The sequence below is a fragment of the Atractosteus spatula genome, chromosome 25, assembly GCF_055471065.1.
Source record: "Atractosteus spatula isolate fAtrSpa1 chromosome 25, fAtrSpa1.hap1, whole genome shotgun sequence".
Taxonomy (NCBI): Eukaryota; Metazoa; Chordata; class Actinopteri; order Semionotiformes; family Lepisosteidae; genus Atractosteus; species Atractosteus spatula.
The window spans coordinates 9,614,536-9,638,878 of record NC_142730.1 but is presented as its reverse complement, the minus strand read 5'-3'; the positions used below and the strand labels follow the sequence as shown (position 1 = coordinate 9,638,878).

The window sequence follows — 24,343 nt, the reverse complement described above, 5'->3', positions numbered from 1 at the left end:
GCTGACCCCCAGCTTCTCTGCATGCGAATGTCTCATGGAGTGCAAGTTGGAGAATGCAAAAAGACAAATTCCTAATGCAAGAAATTGTATATGACTAATAAATTAGAATTAATATTCCTCCCTCTGCATCAGGAAGTGAATTTCAAGCAAAGACGTGTGCATATATCAAGGACCTAAGTGGTTTGTATGTATGAAGGCTGATCAGAAGAGTACAAAGCGTGTCTTCATGTCTGTGAAGCTGATCATTAAGACGGACTGTAGAAGGTAAGTCCTAGGCTGGACTGTTCCTCCCCACTGAACAGGACACTGGTGAGGGAGACCACCAGGAGGGCGACAATCACACAGACCGCAGGACTGCGGGAACACTTTTCCCAGCTTCAACAGAAGCTGGTTTTCATTCCAGACTGTATGAATGACGATGGCGCCCCTCCCCAGCCACTGCAGAGACACCTGGGCGCCCCAGCTCACTCTGGACCGGACAGCACACCTCTCTCTCTCCTCCACACACACATTTGTGTTTAAATAAATTACACAACGTGTACAGAAGCTGGTTTTCATTCCAGAATGTATGAATGGTGCTGAACCAACACTGAAGTGTATGAAGCGCTTTCCTGTCTTCAGTCTAAAAGTGTTCAGACAGGAGGAGCTGGAAACCAGCTGTTTCACACAGAAATGGCACCAGCTGAACCAGCGGGTCTGCAGGACCGTCAGTCTCGGACCTCCTGCGGCCCAGCGACGGGTCTCTGCTGCTCCCGGTGCGCTGCTTCAGGATGCACAGAGAAACACCACTACACTACAGGAAGCTACAGGGAAGCGCATTTCAGAGCCGAGCAGGAGCCAGGAATGTTTTTTTTAAAGATTTTATTTAAACATCAGAAATACAAAAAAGGAGACAAAATATTAAAAGAGATACAGAAATAGACACACTTCACAGCCAGAGGAATTCACAATAACAATTATGCTTTTTACATATTTCCATTGTATGTCTTGCCTTTTGATTCTTTAAATTACTGGAATTTAAATTAAAAAAACTTTTCCAAATCAGGTGTAACAAAATATAAAATAATATCAAAATCTCTAAATTTAACATTTACCTTTAAATGTTTAACAATAATATTTTGCAAATTATCCAAAACAAGACAAGATAGATTATTCTCTTGAATCCACAGCAACCCAGGAGAGGAAGCACAAGGCAGCTGTCACTGCATTTGAATGACATGACATTAACTAACAGAGGAAAAAGATCACTTTCCCTGTCTGTGCCCCCTCCCTCTCACTGTGTGTGTTATCAGTCCCCTCTCTCACTACATACCACAATCAGCCCATCCTGCCACTGCTTCAGGGGAATCTTTCCCTCGGGTAATTCTGAAACACAACACACAAAAAACTCAGCACTTAGATAGGGGCTGTAGCAGCTCAGAGCTTATTGAGGGAGAATAGCTGTAACTGAACATAAGAAAACACCGATGAGTGACATTATGGACATGCTGGTGTTGATAAATGTAAATCTCCCATCTGATGTGCTGTATCCTGTATAGTTCTGGACAATGGGATGGAGATCTGCTCAGGTAATGCTGCCATAAGGACAAAACCTGTGCTCTGCAGAAGATATGACACTGATTCTAATGTAACACTGAAAGATTCCAAATCTGATTAATCCTCTAAATGCACCTAAAACACCCAGAGAGAAATCACATAATTTTGCTACAGACTTCTGTACTTATCGTGGTGTACTCTCGGGAGCAGCTGAGTGCTCTTTCAGACATATCTCTTTGCAGATCTGTCCTGTTGTGCTGTGGGGTACCTGAGAGAGCCTGGCCAGGGGCGGGATGAGAGGCTCCCAGACGCTGGGCAGCTGGGGGTGGATCACTGGGCCCAGGGACTGCAGGAGGCTCAGGCACTCTCTCCCACCTCTGTGTGGCTGAGATGCTCCAAGCTGGCAAGCAGATGTCAGCACAGAACTTCAGCTCGGGCCTGCACATCACTGCTGGGTATCAGCGTGCACGGCTCTCTAACTGCTGTCTACACTGAATACTGAATCACTGGCTTCACTGATGCACTTTTTCCCCCAGTTCACACTGGATCAAGATAGGAATCACCCCCATTGGCCCAGTTTCCCATATCCTTAATCACAGTTAAGGATGGAAAATGCTTATGTAAAAGGATTTCAAAATTCAAAACATGGAATTTTTATATACTTAATATATACTTCTTCACTATGTACTCCAGAGCTAAGACTGTGCTCCCCAGCCCCAGGTAGCCCTTCTGCCCCATTGAAAAAACACACAACCCTGTGAGTGCAGCCCTGGTCCAAGCAGCTTGACCAGACGCAGCAGATGCAAGAGGACGAAGAAGTGACAAGGAATCGGGGTTCATCTCATGACTATGGAGGACTACAGTCTCACACCCTATCAACTCTGATTAATAATTCTCCGCTGTTCCTAAACAACGTTCCTAAATAAAATAGACACTCCTGTTAGGAAGGATGAGTCTCCCATTCGGGAAAAGACAGTCAAAGCCTCGTTAGAAATGAAAGTGGCTCAGTACCTTCACCCACAAGTTTAGCAAGGATGGTCAGCCTGCCTAGTTGGTTATGCTCCTCCAGATTGTCCAGCTGGGACATGGAGAATTCCAGCACCCTCCCTGGAAACACCCCAGCTACAAAAAAGCAACAGAGCAGAAGGAAATCATGGCACTCAGGACAGCACACACTCTCCCCATCCACCTGCACCTAGAACTTACAGCCCCTTCCTACAAATAATCTTCATCATCTCATCTGTACACCCAGCACAGAGAACACACATCAAAACAGAACAACTTTTCATCAGCTGGTGACATAGCATGAAGCAGCCCTTCCTGCTCACTAGTCACTGTAATGACTGATTAATGCAACGTGCAAGTGACTAAGTTCAGGTTGTGCATCAGACATTTCACCACAGAAATGTTCCACCGTAATCTGCAAGTGAATAGTATTGGTCGGCACAACTGTCTCCAAATGAAGAGCAATATTTAAAAGTCTTCACAAGCCTGGCTGTTCACAATATAACAGGGCCCCTTAACCTCACCGGACGTTCTGTTGCCTCGTCCGGAATCGCAGACAATATCACCAGCATGGCGCTGCGCAAACCTGGAAATGCCATCTATTTTGTGATGTCAATTGGAGCTATAACACGTTACTGTATACATTTTATATTTATTGGGGTTTGAAATGAACTCATCAATGTTGATTCCTTCTAACCCTAAAATATAAAAAGTTCCCCTTTAAAGACCGGTGCCTTCATTCTTAGTGAAGTGGTTCATCTTGGACATCTTGAGCACAGAAGAGTAGAGCCACTGACTAAAGCTGCTCTACCACAGGGACACAACTGAGCTCCCTGGCTTGTGACTGTTGGATGTGGCATCTAGTGATCCAAGTCACACTGGTATTGAAAAGGTTTCCACCTTTAATGAACTGGGAATTTCTCTCATGGAGACAATGCCCTCACGCCAAGCTGTCTTTGTCCCGGTCTGAAGGAATCATCTTTGTATGTCTGACACATAAAAACAAAGCCCTTAGCCCTCACCTAAGACGCAGAACGTCTGCATTAAGGATGCGCTTCTCTCCTCCTCTGGTTTCCCAGGACATTTGAAAGAAGCACAAACCTGAGAGAAACAAAAGATTTCCAAAGCACATTTACTATATAACCCAGCCACATCTTCTGCACGTGCTGACAAACTGGGTACTATTAATATAGAAGTGCTTTCAGTTGGGACAGTAACTGGGCATGGCAATATCTAATACTGTGGGCACTTCCTCAAAACACACATTAATCATTTACTGGCTACTGTGACGTCTGTCTGTGCAGGTGAGCAGGCTGCTGTCCCCATTACCTGGGCGTGCACCATGGTCAGCAGCTGCTCCAGCTGGGATTCCAGCACTGGTCTGGCCTTCGGCACTGCTGCCTCCACAAGCACACTCAGACTCTGAAAGAAGAGCACGTTGGAGTCAATCTGGAGAGGCACTGCTGCTTCATCAAGAGGCCTCACTCTGTCAGTGTATGCAATAACACGTTAGTATTAGGATTTGGTAGTCTGATCACAAAGAAAAATCTGACAGAGCAGGATAACACCTCCCCTGGACTCTACTCCTGGCAGATTAACCTTGTTCACACCCTTCCACAATCACATGGGGCACCACAGACCATAATCCTCTTCTGCACTGGGCCTCACCAGTACATCACTGGAGCTTGTGGACAAAGGGACACAGGGAAAGTGCTACTAGTGATTGTTTGGATCAACAATTTAAGGAATCAAAATCAATTTTCTAAAAGAAACGGACCTCGCAATCCACAACCTGTACACCTAAAGGCCCATCATCGGTTACAGGCCTACCTGCTCATTAATCCTCCTGTGATCTAGACTCGCCCTGCAGATCTGCTCTCCGGCTCCTCCTCATGTTCACTCCGCTCGCTCACGCACAGACCTTGTGCTCTAAACAGTCCGCAACAACACATCTGGTCTTGAAGCAGCTCGTCTTGCAGCGCCCTGCAGCAGCGCCACGGTGTGTGAAGCCCTGCGGCCGGGAGCAGCAGAGACCCGTCGCTGGGCCGCAGGAGGTCCGAGACTGACGGTCCTGCAGACCCGCTGGTTCTCATAGCGGCGGAGCGGGGCTGCAGGTCTGCCCTCGGCTCTTCTCCGCAGTGACAGGAGGCAGAGAGCCGCGCCTCAGGAGCCCCACACGCCTCCACAGGGATCAGCCGCAGGGAGACGATCGCTCCTCCGACACACAGCCGCTCACAAATAACGGCTGCGCTCCTCTCGCGCCCTCAGCGGAGCGGGCAGCCGCGAGCCGGAGCCGGAGGAGGCGGAGACGCCGAGCGCTCGAGGCTGCGTCTCAGCCAATCACAAGCCGCGATGAGCAGGGGGCGGGGCCTGAATGAAAACAATGCTACTGTATGAATATTTTATACTAGTTATTAATATAATAATTAAACAGTTGCCTGTGAAAATGCTTGTCAGATACACCTCAGTTCAGCTGGAGCCATTTCTGTGTGAAACAACTTGTTTTCTGTCTTCATGACCACTGGTCCAAGACATTCTATTTGAAATGAAAAAAATGAAGTTTAAATGTATTTTTCCTCATTTGATTGAAACCCAAATGGCTGGAGGTTTAACAGCAGGATGTGCAACATTTGTTTCTCCAAAGTGATAATTTTCCTTCGCTTCTAAAACCAACTAAACTCTGAGAATTTTCCTTTTCAGTACATTCATTTCACCAGAAGAGTAGTATCAAAAATCGGCTGCACATAAAATGAGCATTTCTGTCAGAACTCGCCAGTTTAACCTACTGCTGAACAGGCAAAGTAAGCTTTCCTGCAGGCATCACTTTCAAGATTCAAGATTTTTTATTGGCCATATACAACAAGTGTGTTGGAATGCCTACTCGTTCAGCTGTACCCAGTAACAGTGGAGGAAAAAAATTGGCACAAATGACAAATTTAGACAATAGGCGTTATAACACAGCCAAGACAGGACATAGTGCAAACAGTGCAGTACCTTAAAGTGCAGGTGCTAAATTTAGCTGTTTATGATGCGGACTGCCCTGGGGAAGAAATGGAGATCTGGAGATCCACAAACACTATCAGACCGATATCCAGTCCCTGCAAAAGCATCTGGAGACAAAGCGAAGGAGACCGTGAGTGAAGCTGAGGCCAGCCTCACACACTGTGAGCTGCAGGTGAGGCTCTCCAGGCCTGCTTCTGGTGAGCCCTGCTGTAGCTCAGCCCCAGTCCTGCTCCTGGATACCCAGGGCGTCGGTGAGGTTTCCAGGGGTCTTCAAAGCAGCAGCTCCTGAAGAGCTGGAAGAAGCTGTAAAACTGGTCCAATTAAGTCAATAATGAGTTAATTGAGGTCACCGAAAGTCCAGCTGGACTGAAATCCTGCAGACACACAGGACTGGGGACCCTGGTCACAGGCTTTCATTCCTGCTGAGCTCTTAGTGTATCGATGGAGCCGTTTGCTGAGCTGATCAGCTGAGACTCCAAGTTAGCTCTTCGATCGAACATCTACAGCCCTTTAAGCACCTGAAAAGGGGAGTAAAACACCAAACGGAAGAACAAAGACAGACAGAGAGAAGCAGTGAAAGGCAGGTAGATTTTGTCCTGATCAGTTTTGGGGACCAGATTGTGGCTGAGAAACTTGATCCTTTGTTATATCAATGTTGTAAGAGAGCTTGCAGTTCCGTTATTTTAGGAAATTCTGATTATGGAAATGTCTGTCCATTTTCACTTAATCCAAATTAGGGTCACAGGGAGCTTGAACCTGTCCCAGCAAGCAAGATGCTTGTCGGGATACACCCTGGACAGGACACTAGTCCACTGCAGGGCAGACTCACACAAACACAAACACAGACACGCACACAGTCAAACACACACTCACAATCAAATACAGACACGCACACGCTCAAACACACACTCACAGACACACATACACTCAAATACGTCACAGACAATTTTCCCAGAAGCCAATTAACCTACCTGTACATTTTAGGACTGTGGGGGGGTGGGGGGTGGGAATGGAGCACCTTGAGGAAACCCACACAAACACCAGGAGAACATGCAAACCCCACACAGACCACAGCTCCAGAGTTGAACCCAGGGCCCCAGCACTCTGAGGCAGCAAAGCTCATGTTTAATCTAAAATTATTTAAGCATTTTGAACAGTAAAGGTAAATGTACATCCTCACACCCGCGCACACAGTACTCACCTGTATCTGTATCCAGGGAGCTGTGCTGCAGACAGTATTTACACAGTCTGGTTAAGCTCCACAGCTCATCAACGACAACAAACGCCTTAAAAAAAGATCTTTCCTCACAGCTAACGAGACATGAGCAACATTAATGTGTAGTGCACATACCAGAAACAGATTCATGTCAATGATGGGCTCTTGAAACATCAATCTGAGCAATCTGGTATCACATTTAGTGACAATCCAATGTGTTTTATACAACCAAACTGACCTAATTATTTAATTTACAGCTCAAATTCCAGGGCAATTTGACACGGGTCCGAGAGAGAGGAAATACTCTGGTGGAGAAGCTGTCCTCACCTCCAGATATAATGAACATCCTCAGCTGAGACATAAAGCTGAGACACTGACTGTGTGGGTGTGAGAAATCTCACTTGGACTGATCGCAAGAGTGGGCGCGTTCCCCTTGGTGCCCCTGTTTGGCTGCTGTGTGTCTCTCAGGCTGGTCTCCAGTCCCTGGTGGCAGCACTGCGCCCCACCCTTCCTGTGAAGCGCTTGCTGAAAATGTGAGGCAGCTGAAAAGAGCTCTTCCCATTCACACGATTCTTATCATTTGTGCACCAATAACACACAGAGGGACAGGAGCTGTGCTGCACCAGATTCTTCCAGGAGGAAAACACTCAGCCAAGGTATTGTACCGGTCAGAGGGACTGAACTGCTCGTCCTGCTAGTTCCGTCATTCTCACCAGGATCTACTCCTGGGGACTGCTCACCCACACGCTGCCTGACACTGTTCCACTGGGGCTGGGGGTCTTAACAATGTCAATGTAGTTTACAGGCATGTTCTTGCAGGTGAGAACCCGTCCATCACCTCATGCATCAGGTCACCTGTGTCTTAAGCAAGACATCCCAGTGATTCTCTCAATGTTAGTGTGCCAGTCCAGATTTAAAAGAGACGAGTGCCTGAGGTTCAATCTGGAGCTCATGCAGGACTGTGCCAAAGTCATGTGATTTACAGTCTGTGGTGGATCTCGATTTACTGATCTGAGTAGATCTCACAGATCTTGATTTACTGATCTGGCCTCACTTGTGAGTTTCAGTTCTGTGCTGCAGGTGTTCAAGCGTGTGGTGGTGGAACGTCTGTTCCAGTGTGGGCTGACCATGAAAGACCTGCTTTGATATGATTGGAGACATAAGACTTCAAATCAGCTTTCTAGATGAAGTGAAAAACAACTGAGCCGCCCTGCAGTGAATGGAACGTTTCTGAGCAACTGTATATATTAGAAAGCACACTGGATCCTTCCAAAATATTAAGTTTTATTGATAGAGGTTGACAGGGGCTTCATTTAGTGTTGAATGTGGAGTTAGCACATAATGACCTGATTCTATACCTGATTTCAAATCACAGCTATTGATTTCACACGGGGTAATAAACTGCCTACCATTTATTTTAATCCTGGTACTCATTTTCCAAAAAAACTGAAAAAACAATCAATGAACAAAACACCTGATTCAGCATAATCATGTCCGATGTAATAAAGTTTATGAAGTGTCAACATCATTAGAGATGAGGCAAGAAGATTTCAAATAGGATCCTGAACAGTGGTCCCAGGAGAAACAAATACAACTCAAATCTCCCTGAATGGGACGAGTCTGCCTTTCACTACAAACATGAATTGCCAGCGTGTTAAAAATGGAAAGGAAGCTACAGGAGTCTCTCAAGAAACTGTCCCAGTACATGGTAATGTTATTGCTGGGGTGTGGAACAAGCTGTCGAACTGTGGCGTCTTTCAGGAAACAGCTGGACAAGACTCACCTGACTTCTTTACACAAAGTATTGTGGGAGTGTGGAACAAGCTACCCAGTCATGTTACTGAAACCTTTTAGGAAACGGCAGGACAAGATCCATGGATCAATTAACTACTAATTACCAAATGGCCAGAATAGCCTCCTCTTGTTTAGAACGTTTCTTATGTTCACCAACTATAATAATGGCACCATGAACATTACATGAGGGTTGTAAAAACTTTCTTTGGCTCTTTATGCACTTCATTGTGTTCTTGTGTGCGTATGTTCTTATTTTTGACAGACTCTGGTCTGCTGTTCAAACAAGCCTAAACAGGACTCAGGTGGAGAGGCTGGCGGTGTCCCGACTCTGGCAGATCATGTGAAAGGGGTGTGGAGAGCGGACAAACCCCACAGTCCCCTTTAAATCCGCAGGTCCGGCCCCAGGGGGCCACATGAACTTGAGGCGCTGCAGCAGAGAGGTGAAGAAGAGGAAGAGCTCCATTCTGGCCAGCTTCTCGCCGAGACACGCCCTCTGACCTGCCAATGACACAGCCCGTCACAGACACACCCTCTGACCGGCCAATGACACAGCCCGTCACAGACACGCCCTCTGACCGGCCAATGACACATCCCGTCACAGACACGCCCACTGAATGAGCAGGATGTATAAAACACTGCTCACCTGAAGGGCTCCACAGTACAGGGAAGCTGCTGCTTCAGAATAGGATCAAAGAACAGGGACCTGATTTATTGCCTCAAAATAATGTTCCGTACAGAAGCTTATCGGCACAACAGAGAAAAAAATATTTTTTTGCATTTAAACAAGATAGTGTTGCGTTCAAAGGAGATACGTTTTGTGCTTATACAAGATAACATTGCATTAAAACGTGATCATTCATTTGTGAACAATATTGTGATTGCTGGAGCTTGAAGCACAAACTCTCAAAGGCTTTTAGGCTATGCTCACATCTAATACATTTGAGCTTGGAATTACACAGCAAAGGGGAGTGTGGAACAAGCTGCACAGCCATGCTCCTGAAGCCTATACGCTGCCTTCTCTCAAGAAATCACTGAAGGAGATCCTTGTATTCATGAACTCCTATCCAACAGGCGAGATGGGCCAAATGTGTCACGGTCGGCGCTCTAACTCTTGAAGACTAGCCTTCAGACTTTATTATCATCTGATGTGTCTTGTTTTCGTGTTATTATTTAACGCTGGGCCTCAGGTGTTTTGGGGCTTTTGGAAGACGGACGCCTGGAAGCCCACCAACCAGCGGGTCCAGGAGTGGCCCGCCGGCACAGGCTTCAACACGGCGTCCCGTCCACTGAGTCCGGGGCTCGGCGTCCCCAGTCCCATTCCTGTTCTGTGTCTGTGTCCTGCTTCCCCGCTTCCGGGGATTTTATCCTGTGTTTGTCCCAGATGGATTACCTGGCCTATTGGATCTTTGACTACCCCCTGACTACCCGCCTGGACCTGTCTGGACTTGGATGCCTAAGGCTACTTTCCCCTGCACACCGGATCATGAACTGTAACCCCTCACTGCCTTCACAATAAACCCCGTGTGTCTTCCCTGGACCCTGTCTGTGGTCTTGTTTCAGGATTCGCCGCCTTGCACAGGGTCTAAAGACCATCCTCCGTGGGAGAGCAACCCGGCTCCCGGAACAAACTGGCCAACTCCTCTTTGAATCTGCTCTAACGTTCTTATGAAAACCCCTTTCAAACACTCCTGGGACCCTGCAGGGAAATGCACCAGAGACTATTTGAGGTCATGTGGTCTGTTTACCCGCAGAGAAGGGGATGAAGGCTTCTGGTCGTTCAAAATGTCCTTCGGCATCCAGGAAGTTGTCCGGATTGAAGTGATGGAGAAATTTCCACTGCGCCTTGTCGCTGAGGATGGAGCTCATGTTGGGGATCACATGAGTACCCTATGGGAGGAGAAACAGCAGCACAGGTCAGACCACATAGAGCAGGAGCAAGTTCGTAGGAGATGCTACTGAATGCGGAATAAAGCATTCCTCAGCATTTCAATATTGCTCATGGCAGAGAGATCCTGATTATGGGTTTTTCGTGTTTGAAATCAAGGCCAGTTTATTTCAGGGGTGATCTGTGAAAGGGGCACTCATTCACAATACTGTAGCCAGTCTGAAAAAGGCCTGCCCTTTCCTCACCTCAATACCTGCCCATTCCTCATCAACACTCCTCATTACCCACTCATTCCTCATCAATACTGCTCAATACCTGCTCATTCCTCATCAATACTGCTCAATACCTGCTCATTCCTCATCAGTACTGCTTAATACCTGCTCATGCCTCATCAGTGCTGCTCAATACCCGCTCATTCCTCATCAATACTGCTCAATGCCTCCTCATTCCTCATCAATACTGCCCAATACCCGCTCATTCCTCATCAATACTGCCCAATACCCACTCATTCCTCATCAATACTGCCCAATACCTGCTCATTCCTCATCAATACTGCTCAATACCCACTCATTCCTCATCAGTGCTGCTCAATACCTGCTCATTCCTCATCAATACTGCCCAATACCTGCTCATGCCTCATCAGTGCTGCTCAATACCCGCTCATTCCTCATCAATACTGCCCAATACCCGCTCATTCCTCATCAATACTGCCCAATACCTCCTCATTCCTCATCAATACTGCTCAATACCTGCTCATTCCTCATCAATACTGCTCAATACCCACTTATTCCTCATCAATACTGCTCAATACCCACTCATTCCTCATCAGTACTGCTCAATACCTGCTCATTCCTCATCAGTACTGCTCAATACCCACTCATTTCTCATCAATACTGCTCAATACCTGCTCATTCCTCATCAGTGCTGCTCAATACCTGCTCATTCCTCATCAGTGCCGCTCAATGCCTGCTCATTCCTCATCAATACTGCTCAATACCTCCTCATTCCTCATCAGTGCTGCTCAATACCTGCTCATTCCTCATCAATACTGCTCAATACCCGCTCATTTCTCATCAATACTGCTCAATACCTCCTCATTCCTCATCAGTGCTGCCCAATACCCGCTCATTCCTCATCAATACTGCCCAATACCCCCTCATTCCTCATCAATACTGCTCAATACCTGCTCATTCCTCATCAATACTGCTCAATACCCACTTATTCCTCATCAATACTGCTCAATACCCACTCATTCCTCATCAATACTGCTCAATACCTGCTCATTCCTCATCAGTACTGCTCAATACCTGCTCATTCCTCATCAGTACTGCTCAATACCTGCTCATTCCTCATCAATACTGCTCAATACCTGCTCATTCCTCATCAGTACTGCTCAATACCTGCTCATTCCTCATCAGTACTGCTCAATACCTGCTCATTCCTCATCAATACTGCTCAATACCTGCTCATTCCTCATCAGTGCTGCTCAATACCTGCTCATTCCTCATCAGTGCCGCTCAATGCCTGCTCATTCCTCATCAATACTGCTCAATACCTGCTCATTCCTCATCAGTGCTGCTCAATACCTGCTCATTCCTCATCAATACTGCTCAATACCCACTCATTTCTCATCAATACTGCTCAATACCTCCTCATTCCTCATCAGTGCTGCTCAATACCCGCTCATTCCTCATCAATACTGCCCAATACCTGCTCATTCCTCATCAATACTGCCCAATACCCGCTCATTCCTCATCAATACTGCTCAATACCCGCTCATTCCTCATCAATACTGCCCAATACCTCCTCATTCCTCATCAATACTGCTCAATACCTGCTCATTCCTCATCAGTGCCGCTCGGTGCTCCTCAGTGCAGTGTGCTGGTGGTTACCTTGGGGAGGAAGTACCCGCGCAGGCTGGTGTCTCTGGTGACGGCGTGTGGCATGCCAAAGGGGGCGATGTTGGCACAGCGCTGGATCTCGCTGATGGTGGCTTCCACGTACGGCATCTTAGCTCTGTCCTCCACCGAGGGCAGCCTGTCATAACCAGCGACCCTCACAATCTCCTGGTGGCATCTTTCTACACAGAGGCAGGAGGCGAAAGGGCATGTAAACTCAAGACACTCACCCATTACAGCCATGGATCCCCTAAATCCATAGAAGTCTTTGGTGGTCCACTCCTTCCAAGTTGTATCATTTTTAAGCAAACTGTGCCATAACCAATATATCATGATTCACAGATATTGGAAAGATATTCAGAAAACATGCAGAAATTCTGAATGTCTTTTTAATTTAAACTAACGATCCATCCCTCCATTTTCAGTCAATGCAGGGTCGTGGGGGAGCCGGAACCTATCCCAGCAAGCAATGGGCATGAGGCAGGATACACCCTGAACGGGACGCCAGTCCACTGCAGGGAACAGGTGTAGACACGCACACCAGGGCCCGATTTTCCAGAAGCCAAATAACCTGCCGGCATGTCTTTGGAGTGTGGTGGGAAACTGGTGCACCCAGAGGAAACAAAACCCTTGTGAACACAGGGGGAACATACAAACTCCACACGGATAGCACCCCACGACCAGAGTTGAACCAAGTGCCCCAGTGCTGGGAGGCAGCAATGTCCACCCCTGAAGACTTTTTAAATTAATGTGAATCTCAAGTGGAAGCCAGTACAGCAGTTCCAGCACAGAAGTAATGTTCCAGAACAATGTAAGAAGGAGCTGTGTGTCTGACGAGACAGTGAAAGCGCCTGGACCTTGAACATCAGGGAACTCCATCAGGTACACCAGGCCCCATCTCAGAGTGGTGGACGTGGTGTCCGTTCCTGCGATGAACAGGTCCGCGATGGTCATGATCAGGTTCTCCTCGAAGAACGTGGACTCTGGGTTGGACCTTTGCTGCTCGATTAAAAAAAAAAAAAACGCGTTGAAAGCAATGTCCAGAAACGCGTTTAAAAGCAAGACGCTCGAACTGCGGCTCACGTTGCCCAATTCTAAATCCTGGTGGAGTTCTGCCCGCATTGCAAATCTTACAAACACCGGAGCTGAACCAGATATGTCTGAGGAGCTGTCCATTTGCAAAGCAGATCTGGGGCTCTGCCGGACTTTAGATCAGTAGAAATCATGTCAATGCTTCCTGCAACCAGTGAGTGCACAAAGAAACATGCAACACTGCAAATTGATCTCCAACTGAAATAGGACACATTGCTACTTCTGTAGGAAGAACAAGCATTTCTCAGAATGACTGTGGCTCTTCAGATTTAGCTATTAGGTGCTTAACTGTGTAGGATGCTTAAAGTGCTTTTGCCCTTTAGTTTAATTTGTGCTGCTGCAAAAAGTCACCCAACTTCTCAGCCGGTGTAGCACTTTATCTAGAGTTAGTATCTGTAAAAACCACTGTTTCACTTTCTGTATCAAGGCTGTCCCGTTCCTCTTCATTGGAGTGTCCTGCATTTTAAACCCTTCCTCTGTCATTCCATGCTGGCTGTGTTTTTCATTCCCTTATGGGCGAGTGACTGGGAGAAGCTGCAGTGTATCAGTGAGATGTGATGGTTGCCTGCACACCCTGTTCCACTGCTGCTATTCTGTCAAATTCTAATAGTGACCAATCGAGCTGAAGGTACAGAGAGCCACATGCATAGTGCCCTGGATTCCTCTGGGCAAAGACCAGCGCCCTCACATCCCCCACCCACTTAGGGGGGTCTCAGCCAGGGGGAGCTGCTGCAATGGTGATTTTGGGGTGCAGGGAGGGGTGCTCGAGAGGATGCAGTGTTGCTGAGTTCGGGGAGGTGTTGGGGGGGAGAGAAGATCGGGCGGGGAGGCGGGTTCGAGCTGGGGGCTCTTCTGCACGAAGAAGTGGAAGTGCGATACTAGACCCTGACTCCACCTGAACGTCCGTCCAGTAACACCATGTGCTGTCTGGACGTGTTCGGTGCAGCAATGCACCACAGCTGACTGTCACATTCACAGCACCAGCTACGGGTCTTCATGCAATCAGTATAAACCCAAGTCCTGCAGTGGACTACAGAAGCCCGGTGCCCCTCGTGACCCCTGATTGTCAACCATCAGGCTACAGGAAGAGCTGCTAGGACCCAACAATTAAGAAAAACAAAAGTGAAGCTATTGATTTGGTCAGAGAGCCCCAGCCAGCCTGTACCCTCTCCATCTCCACGATGTAGGCGTCGATGAAGTCTCGCAGGTTGTCCCTGTCCAGGGTGTCGCGGTGCTGCTTCACAGCCTCGCCCACAAACTCCAGCACCTCCCTGGAGTTCTGCCAGATCTTCTGATGGGGTCCGGGAAAGTGCTTGATGAAGGGAGCCACGTTGAAGAGCTGGGACACAGAAACAGCTCCGGTCAGAATCCACCCATCAGAAAACCACTAAGAACCAAATCCATGCACTGTCCATGAGCATGATAGCATGGGACATACGGCGGCACCGGCATCATGTTGGTCCAGCAACCTTGTCAAACCTTTCTGACTGAGGTAGTTCACGCACTGACTCAAGCAAAACCTTTACTTGCTCCATTTCTGACTTAAACTTCCAGGCTACATGCATAGTGACTGCAATGCACATGGGCTGCCACTAGAGGCCGCCTCAAGCAACGCATTTGCACACAGCGCTCAGCTGGTGAATACAGAAGACCCATGAAGACTCAGCAGTGTGAGTGGATTTCCGCTCAGGTTTGCTTTGTATTAAAGGATGTGTCACAGAGAGAGAGGGAGACGGCTGGGGAGAGCGCTACAGGAACATCTGAGTAGACCTACTGGTTTATTCAACAAAGCGTGAATAAGATCTGAACCTTTCATTTATACCAGCGTTGAAGTATAGTTGTCTTGTGTAAAGATTCTAACCCAAGACTGGAATCTTACACAAATATCATATGTGATTATGACATGATTCAAAACCTCATTTTGGTTACATAGACAGAAAAATACACGAAACAGACGACTTGACTTATGCAGTAGCTGTAGGTGTATGACAACTAGAAACCACACCTCCGTGTAGGGTCCTGTGATTATGGACAGGTAACTACTGTGTACTGTACCTGGGCTATGGGTGATCCCGTCAGGTAGGCGTTGTTATTCATGATGCGCAGCATATGCACAAACGCCTCGTCGCTGTAATCGAAGCGGTTGCCAAACACAATGGAGCAGATGATGTTGGAGGCCGCGTTGTGGAAGAGGAACTGGGGATTGTAAGGCTGTCCTGAGAAGATACGACAGGCTCTGGAAGGGTCTCGAAACTCTGCTTTGATTAGCGTCTCCTATTCCCTTCTTATTCTTTGCCAGCTTTGGCTGAAAGCATTGGTTAGGACCAGGTCATCCCTAACCATTGCCCCATCGTACTGAGCTCTATACCAGCTGGTCAGATTTACATTTTCATACATACTGCCTCCCTCCTGCTCAGTCCCTCACAACATCCTGCCCTGAAGGTCCCTGGGCTCTGTTCTCCATCCTCCCAGACTGCACCCCATTCTCACGGGTCTCCCCATCCTCCCAGACTGCACCCCGTTCCCTGGGTCTCCCCATCCTCCCAGACTGCACCCCGTTCTCTCAGTCTCCCCATCCTCCCAGACTGCACCCCGTTCCCTGTGTCTCCCCATCCTCCCAGACTGCACCCCGTTCCTTGTGTCTCCTCATCCTTCCAGGCTGCACCCCGTTCCCTGTGTCTCCCCTACCTCCCAGACTGCACCCCATTCTCTCAGTCTCCCCATCCTCCCAGACTGCACCCCATTCCCTGGGTCTCCCCATCCTCCCAGACTGCACCCCGTTCCCTGTGTCTCCCCTTCCTCCCAGACTGCACCCTGTTCCCTGTGTCTCCCCATCCTCCCAGACTGCACCCCATTCTCACGGGTCTCCCCATCCTCCCAGACTGCAGCCCGTTCTCTCAGTCTCCCCATCCTCCCAGACTGTACCCCGTTCCCTGTGTTTCCCCATCCTCCCAGACTGCACCCCGTTCTCTCAGTCTCACCATGTCCTTCCCTCAGGTCTACACCCACCTCCTCTGCTTTCCACATGAGCCCCCCTGTGCCGACAGCCTACCTCCTTGCTCCTCGAGCTCCTGGATGAGGCACTTGGCTTCTTCTGCAATCCGCTCCTCCAGGGACCTCTTGCCCAGACCGAAGTTGCGCAGCGTGATGAGGGAGAACCTCCTCTGCTGCTTCCAGGAGTCCCCATAGGGAGCCATGATGATGCCTTGGGTGGAGAAAGGGAACCTGTTGGCCAACACTCTTGTGCAATTTAGACTGACGACCTCTCATTTCACCAGTTGTAACTAATCGCATTGCACTGGAATTCCAGAATCACTCTGGTAAGAATTCTGTACTGGTAAGAATTCTGTACCAGTCTGTACTGGGTTGGAACTGGAGAGTTGACTTTTGCATGAGATGACGGGTGGTATTTCTTCCTGGAGAAGAGCCTGAGCAATCGGAAAATCTCAAGATGAGTCAGAGATCTGGAGATGCCTGGGGAGCAGACCTAAGAGGGATGCCGTTTGGGAAATATGGGTCTTCTTCTAAACCTTTAAACACACCAGCCGGGCCATTTTCAACTTGCTCATACGATGTATGTAATACTGCATTGCACAGACGGGTCCGGATTGCTCCTGACCGTCCCCATCACAGATGTGACTTGCACCTACCCCTCCGGCCACAATGTCAGCCAGTCCTTCTGTTCCTCCAGCCAGCCCACAAGGCCTCTGAGAAACCCTGTGACCACGGCCCACCTCACTCCTCACTCTCTTCCAGTGTGGGAATGATCTGTGGCTGCACAGCCGGCGAAGGGTCTTCCATTGGCTCTAGCCATACCATTGACCCACAGAATGCTAGTGCTCAGGGTAGAACCCCAGACTGCTGAGTGTTTTCCTATCTAAAGTCTTGTGGGTTTTCCTGTATCTATAAAATGTCTCTCTCAGAGCTGGGTGGGAACTGAGAACCATTTGAATGCTGCATAGCTGTATTCATTCATAGGTATTCTACAGACAAACAGCCATGATTACTTATGTTTTTCTTCTTTATTTTTCTTCTAGTTTTATTTTAATCTCTATCTGCATTGAATGTTACTTCATAATGCATCCAAAACCATAAAACCATCCCAGATCTTACCCAGGAAGCATTTGGTACAGGGTGGGATACCACTCCATCACAGGACACACACACTCACCCTGGACAGCGCACCACTCCATCACAGGACACACACACTCACCCTGGACAGCACGCCAGTCCATCACAGGACACACACACTCACCCTGGACAGGGCGCCAGTCCATCACAGGACACACACACTCACCCTGGACAGGGCGCCAGTCCATCACAGGACACACACACTCACCCTGGACAGGGCGCCAGTCCATCACAGGACACACACACTCACCCTGGACAGCGCACCAGTCCATCACAGGACACACACACTCACCCTGGACAGGGCGCCAGTCCATCACAGGACACACACACTCACCCTGGACAGCGCGCCAGTCCATCACAGGACACACACACTCACCCTGGACAGGGCGCCAGTCCATCACAGGACACACACACTCACCCTGGACAGCGCACCAGTCCATCACAGGACACACACACTCACCCTGGACAGCGCGCCAGTCCATCACAGGACACACACACTCACCCTGGACAGCGCTCCAGTCCATCACAGGACACACACACTCACCCTGGACAGGGCGCCAGTCCATCACAAGACACACACACACACCCTGGACAGGGCGCCAGTCCATCACAGGACACACACACTCACCCTGGACAGGGCGCCAGTCCATCACAGGACACACACACACACCCTGGACAGGGCGCCAGTGCATCACAGGACACACACACACACACCCTGGACAGGGCGCCAGTGCATCACAGGACACACACACACCCTGGACAGGACGCCAGTCCATCACAGGACACACACACACACCCTGCACAGGGCGCCAGTGCATCACAGGACACACACACACACCCTGGACAGGGCGCCAGTGCATCACAGGACACACACACACACCCTGGACAGGGCGCCAGTGCATCACAGGACACACACACACCCTGGACAGGACGCCAGTCCATCACAGGAAACACACACACACCCCCTGGGTATCTGCAACCCAGATCTTACCCTGAAAGAATTTGGCTCTGGGTGGGATGCAGAAGGAATAGAGGATGCATTGTGAAAATTGTGTTTGGGAGTGTTTACCTCACCCTCTCGCACGCTAGCTCCTGGATGTGTGTCAGCTACTCGAGCTCTCTGCCTGCGGCTCACCCAGCCCGTTGACGATCCAGTCCAGCACAGGGATACTTGGCCTCCCGGCGAACTCCGCCCCCCTGTGCACCAGCGCCTCCTTGGTCACGCCGATCCCGTTGAGGAGGACCGCGGGCGTCCGGCCCAGGTAGATCGTGCTCAGGTCTCCATACCGGTCCTTCATCTGCCCAGACAAGAGCACCGAGAGTCGGAAAGAGCGCGGGACACCGGCCGGAGTGTCCGCTCGGCCGAGTGGCTCCTCTGGACTGCGCTCACAGGACCCTGTGAGACTTGGAGGGAGTCCGTCTTCCATCCAGACCTACACTTCTCTAAATCTGACCCCTAGTCTATAATAGCTGGGAAGAATAAGTGTTAAAAAGATTAACATATTTCAATAAACAAAGTTAAAATGCATGCATTTCTGAGCAATATCGAGCAACTCCAAGTTTATTTATACTCTTCCATCCATTCATTTTCTAACTGCTTTACCCAGCAGGGAGGCGGGGAGCCAGAGTCTATCCCAGCAAGCAGTGGCCACAAGGCAGGGTACACCCTGGACAGGACGCCAGTCCATCACAGGACACACACGCTCATCCTAGACAGGACACACCAGTCCATCACAGGACACACACACACACACACACACACACACACACACACACACACACACACTGGACAGCTCACCAGTCCATCACAGGACACACACACACCCTGGACAGGACACACCAGTCCATCACAGGACAGACACACACCCTGGACAGCACGCTAGTCCATCACAGGACACAACACACACACCCTGGACAGCACACCAGTCCATCACAGGACACACACACACACCCTGGAGAGTACACCAGTCCATCACAGGATACACACACACCCTGGACAGCTCACCAGTCCATCACAGGACACACACACACCCTGGACAGGTTGCCAGTCCATCACAGGACACAACACACACACCCTGGACAGCACACCAGTCCATCACAGGACACACACACACACACCCTGGAGAGTACACCAGTCCATCACAGGACACACACACACACACACACACACACACACACACACACACACACTGGACAGCCCACCAGTCCATCACAGGACACACACACACCCTGGACAGGACACACCAGTCCATCACAGGACAGACACACACCCTGGACAGCACGCCAGTCCATCACAGGACACAACACACACACCCTGGACAGCACACCAGTCCATCACAGGACACACACACACACCCTGGAGAGCTCACCAGTCCATCACAGGACACACACACACCCTGGACAGGTTGCCAGTCCATCACAGGACACACACACCCCCTGGACAGCACGCCAGTCCATCACAGGACACAGACACTCACCCTGGACAGCATGCTAGTCCATCACAGGACACAGACACCCTGGACAGCACACCAGTCCATCACAGGAAACACAGACAGACACACACTCACACAAGAGCCAGTTTTCCCAGAAGCCAATTAACCTCCCAGTATGTCTTTGGACTGAGGGAGGAAACCAGATCACCCAGGTGAGACCCACTGACCACATGCTAACCACAGCACCACCATGTCACCCCAATTCAAACTCTTCATATAGTAAATCTGGCATTAGCACAAGACAATGCAAGTGTGCAGCCTGTATCTGCTGCATATATTAAGCAAATGATGGAAAAGTTACCCTGTCTTATCAGGTTGAGTTCTCTGATCAAGATGTCTCGGGTTCGAACCCCGGTCTTTTCACTAGCTGTGACTGGGACTCCCCACACGAGAATTTCCCATCTCCAACTTACCCTTTCTCTCTAAAATTCTAGAACGTGCTGTCACACTTCAGTTACAGTTCAGTTAACCACCTCATGACAAACATCCTTTTCAAACCCCTCCAATCTGGCTTCCGTCAACTTCACAGCACAGAAACCGCCCTGGTCAAAGTCACCAACGATCTCCTAATAGCTTCTGATTCTGGTTCTCTTTCCATACTCATCCTTCTTGATCTCAGTGCTGCCATTGACACTGTTGACCATAACATCTTACTTTCTCGTCTCGAGACTGTGTTTGGAGTCTCTGACACTGCCCTCAAATGGTTTAAATCTTACCTCACTGATCGCTGTCACTTTGTCTCTCTCAATGGGTACAGGTCTGAAATTGGTCTTGTCAAGTCTGGTGTCCCCCAGGGCTCAATACTGGGCCCCTTGCTCTTCAGCATTTACATGTTCCCACTTGGTCAGCTTTTAAGATCACATGGCCTCAGCTTTCATTTTTATGCTGACGATACTCAAATATACATCCATACCAAACCTGACACTGATGTGGCTGTCTCTATTCTATCTAATTGCATCTCTGACATAAAAATTTGGATGACTCAAAACTTCCTTCATCTTAACTGTGACAAGACTGAAGTCATGCTTATTGGTACCCCCCATCAACTTCATAAAGCCAGTCCTGTAACCCTATCTGTAGATGGCTCTGTACTTGAGCTTCAATCAAAATTGAAAAACCTTGGGGTTATATTCGATTCTGGCTTAACATTCGACCCACATGTATAGCATACTGTCAAAACATCTTTTTTTCACCTTAGAAATATCGCAAGACTACGCCCTATGCTATCATTAACTGTGGCTGAAAAGCTGATCAACATATTTGTATTCTCTCGAACTGACTACTGCAATGCTCTACTCCCTGGGGTATCTAAATCTACTCTGAACAAACTGCAGTATGTCCAAAATTCAGCAGCCAGAATCCTGACCAGGTCTAGTGCAAGTGTTCACATTACTCCTATCCTGGAGTCCTTGCACTGGCTTCCGGTCAAATTCCGCATAGACTTTAAAATCCTCATGCTCACCTATAAGGCTTTACATGGCTTGGCACCTCAATACCTGACTGAACTTTTATCGCCCTACTCCCCACCTCGCAACCTTCGCTCTTCAAATTCTGCTCGCCTTACTGTCCCCCAAGCCCGTCTACATTGTATGGGTGACAGGGCCTTCTCCTGTTATGCTCCCAAACTCTGGAACTCTTTGCCCAAGGATATCCGAGAGTTACCTTCTCTAAACTCCTTCAAATCCAGACTCACAACCCTCTTCTTCAGAAAAGCCTTTACTGAACTGGTTCCATTCTTCACCCCTCTGCTCTTCTTAGTACCACCTTCCACGGTCTCCTCTATTGTTATTGTTGTAATTGCAATTGTGTCTTATCTTGTGAAATCTTCTTATTTATTGTTGTAGTCTTCTTATTTATTGTTATTGTCATCCTGTAAAGCGCTTTGAGAAGCCACCTTTAAAGGCGCTATATAAAATAAAGTTTATTATTATCATTATAATTTAGCAGAGCGCTGTCAAGATTAGTCGGCCAGAGATCTCTTGGGGTCTGGTGACACAGCGCCCCCTGGTGGCCTCATGTGCGCTTGCAGGTTGTTGTGCTCCAGGTGACGGGCGCGCCCCTGCAGTCCGGGACTGTCCCGTCCGTACGGAGCTGAAAGTCCTGCGGCTCGGATAGGACTCCGCCCCTACTGCCTCCCCCTCCGCCGTGCGTCAACACGTAACGAGCAAGCAAAACAGGCTGAGTATAACACCAATAACTGGCAAATCTACTTTTAACAAAAAGACAAAGACAAAAGTCTGTGTTTTTCAATATACCGTTCATGTTTTCATTTAAGCACAAAACAGTGTGAAGTGGGTTTTTCCTCTCTGAAATCAACTTTCAAGAGATTTCAAGTGTCAAAGGTACGGAGAACTGTGGAGTAAGCAGTATGTTAGACATTTTAATTTTAAAATAACCTTTGTGCTCTTGCATGAAGGAGTCAGAGAGCTGAACGAATTCCTAGCAATAAACTGGAAATCTATATTTCACTCAGGAGTATAACTCCTGATGAATTACCTCGTTGTCAGGTTGCGCACTGGAATTAAGCAGCAGTTTAGTAGAGCTGTAGCTCTTAAGTGGCACGTTTAGTTCGGTTTATTTAAGCCCCTGTTCAATCTCCGGAGCCTGGACTGTAAATAAACCTGGATCGGACAGCAAGAGAGCGCACGATCATCTGGAGTTCCGCACAAACTGTGAAAAGCTCTTAAAACCGCCGACAGCTCTTGTATAATTGCGCTACCCATGTGTTCACCGAGGTGTTGCTGTACAAGAAGAAGATTTTTAGGAATCGCACGTGTAGTCGGTTTAGATGTGGTTTACAGCGAATCGTTCATAATCCTCCAGCGAAGCATGCAGGTGCGGTCCGTGTGCGAGCCGGCGACAGGTCCTGTCCGCGGATCCTACCTGTGTGAAAGTCTCCAGCGGCTGTAGGAGCAGCTGCGGCAGGTTCCCGATGAAGGGGCAGGGCGTGGGGCCGGGGGGCCTGCGGTGCCTGGGGAACCGGAGCCTGAGCACCTCGAGGAAGAGGAGGAAAACCGCCCCGAACACCAGCGCCGAGATCGCCAAACCCAGGTCCGACATGGCAGCCGAACTGCTGACGTCACTCCGGCGGGGCTGGGTGACGTCACTGAAGGCCGCACCTGCCCCTCGGCCCGGCCGGTCTGAGCCGGGGTGAAAGAGAGGCGAATTTCAGCGTCTTCCTCCCCCGCCTGCTACTGGTTTCTCCGTTTACATACCAGATACAGTACATTATATTTGTAATCTACTTGGTGTCCAAAAAAAAAGTATCTTACCGCTCACTAGACGAATGCTTCACTGGCTTAATACTTTTTTAACTGGGAATATAGCCCTCATAAATACTTCTCAGTTCTCTGTACCATATTAAAATTCCAGATGTAGACAGACCTTTAATGGAAGTGAGGGTCTCAAGAACTGCTGCCGATTGTGGGCGCGAGTCACCCCATTTCTCGGCTGCAGATGACCGCAGCGGCCCGCCACGCGGCGTGTGACGTCAGCCCGGAGAACCGTCCGCGGCAGAGCTGCGTCATCACTGCGAGGATGTGCAGTATGGGGTTTTCGCTTTGTCCTCTGTCCTAATTTATGCTTAAATTTCGGCCACTAAAAGTGACTTGTGTCTTTTCCAAGGGTTGTGACTAAATTAAATTATTTTGTTAAAAAGCAGCAGCGTTTCTAATACTTTATTTCACCATTGAGTCACTTGTGAACAAATTTAGATCTTGACAACATATTCTATCAATTAATATTCTAATAATACCATAAAAGCAGATTCTATATATTGAGTTTTACATATTTTACATAATAATATACTTAACCACTTTTTGTATTACTACAATATAACACATTTTATCTGTTGTTTTATCTGTTGTACTGCTGTTGTATTCTATACCTTTTCTCTGTGTTTAACATGAACAGACCATGCTTTACCTTGACCTGATTTTATATCTCTAATATACAGAAGCTGCCTAATCTCACTACAACAGTGTTTGCAGTCTGTGGTAAAATGTTGATATACCCGTGTTTGCATTCAGTGTGTTTTTGATTGTAGGTGAAATTTAAATCAGTTTACCTGGAGCTCGAAAATGAAGTTTGGTTTAGTTTAAAAATTAAGTCAGGTCCTCCCTCGTGCACTTTGAAATTGTCATCGGATAGAAAAGCCTTGTGTTTTTGTTTTTGTCAGTTTAGTGCGTGCACTATTTTGAACTTACAGATTATTTGGCTTATCTAAACATTTTCTAACTGCTTAATGCAGTTGAGGGTCCCGGCGGAGCCCCCACCAAGCCACAGGCTCAAG

General features: G+C 48.5%; 2 protein-coding genes across 4 annotated transcripts; both read right to left on the bottom strand.

Moving 5' to 3' along the window:
• Positions 1-846: 846 nt before the first annotated feature.
• On the bottom strand, positions 847-3,963 carry LOC148815358 (uncharacterized). 3 transcript variants are annotated; one of them, XM_088905691.1, is made up of 4 exons: positions 3,564-3,626; positions 2,548-2,658; positions 1,805-1,936; positions 974-1,365 (listed from the first exon to the last, which is right to left on the bottom strand). In XM_088905691.1, exons 1-4 carry the CDS (start codon positions 3,583-3,585, stop codon positions 1,289-1,291), a joined length of 342 nt encoding a protein of 113 aa, XP_088761817.1. In that variant the 5' UTR covers positions 3,586-3,626; the 3' UTR covers positions 974-1,288. The 3 variants fall into 3 exon arrangements, 2 of the variants coding, with proteins under 2 accessions (XP_088761817.1, XP_088761818.1); XM_088905692.1 differs by having other exon boundaries at positions 2,558-2,658; XR_016086079.1 differs by lacking the exon at positions 1,805-1,936 and adding an exon at positions 3,871-3,963 and having other exon boundaries at positions 847-1,365; positions 2,548-3,642.
• A 4,068-nt stretch (positions 3,964-8,031) lies between these two features.
• LOC148815357 (cytochrome P450 2B4-like) lies at positions 8,032-23,520 on the bottom strand. Its single transcript, XM_088905660.1, has 10 exons — positions 23,437-23,520; positions 22,936-23,192; positions 18,696-18,858; positions 16,482-16,634; positions 15,485-15,645; positions 14,595-14,768; positions 13,195-13,336; positions 12,332-12,519; positions 10,300-10,441; positions 8,032-9,052 (listed from the first exon to the last, which is right to left on the bottom strand). The coding sequence occupies exons 2-10, from the start codon at positions 23,110-23,112 to the stop codon at positions 8,853-8,855; spliced, it is 1,500 nt and encodes a 499-aa protein (XP_088761786.1). The 5' UTR covers positions 23,113-23,192; positions 23,437-23,520; the 3' UTR covers positions 8,032-8,852.
• Between the last annotated feature and the right edge of the window lie 823 nt (positions 23,521-24,343).

Excerpts from the sequence above, each read along its gene's own strand:
- LOC148815358 (XM_088905691.1), bottom strand. The coding sequence starts at position 3,585 with ATGCAGACGTTCTGCGTCTTAG. Across the intron at positions 2,659-3,563 it reads GCAGACGTTCTGCGTCTTAG|CTGGGGTGTTTCCAGGGAGG; the intron begins GTGAGGGCTAAG and ends GCTTTTTTGTAG. Across the intron at positions 1,937-2,547 it reads TGCTAAACTTGTGGGTGAAG|CTTGGAGCATCTCAGCCACA; the intron begins GTACTGAGCCAC and ends TCTGCTTGCCAG.
- LOC148815357 (XM_088905660.1), bottom strand. The coding sequence starts at position 23,112 with ATGTCGGACCTGGGTTTGGCGATCTCGGCGCTGGTGTTCGGGGCGGTT. Across the intron at positions 13,337-14,594 it reads ACATCGTGGAGATGGAGAGG|CAAAGGTCCAACCCAGAGTC; the intron begins GTACAGGCTGGC and ends TTAATCGAGCAG. Across the intron at positions 9,053-10,299 it reads CTTCATCCCCTTCTCTGCGG|GTCAGAGGGCGTGTCTCGGC; the intron begins GTAAACAGACCA and ends TGTCATTGGCAG.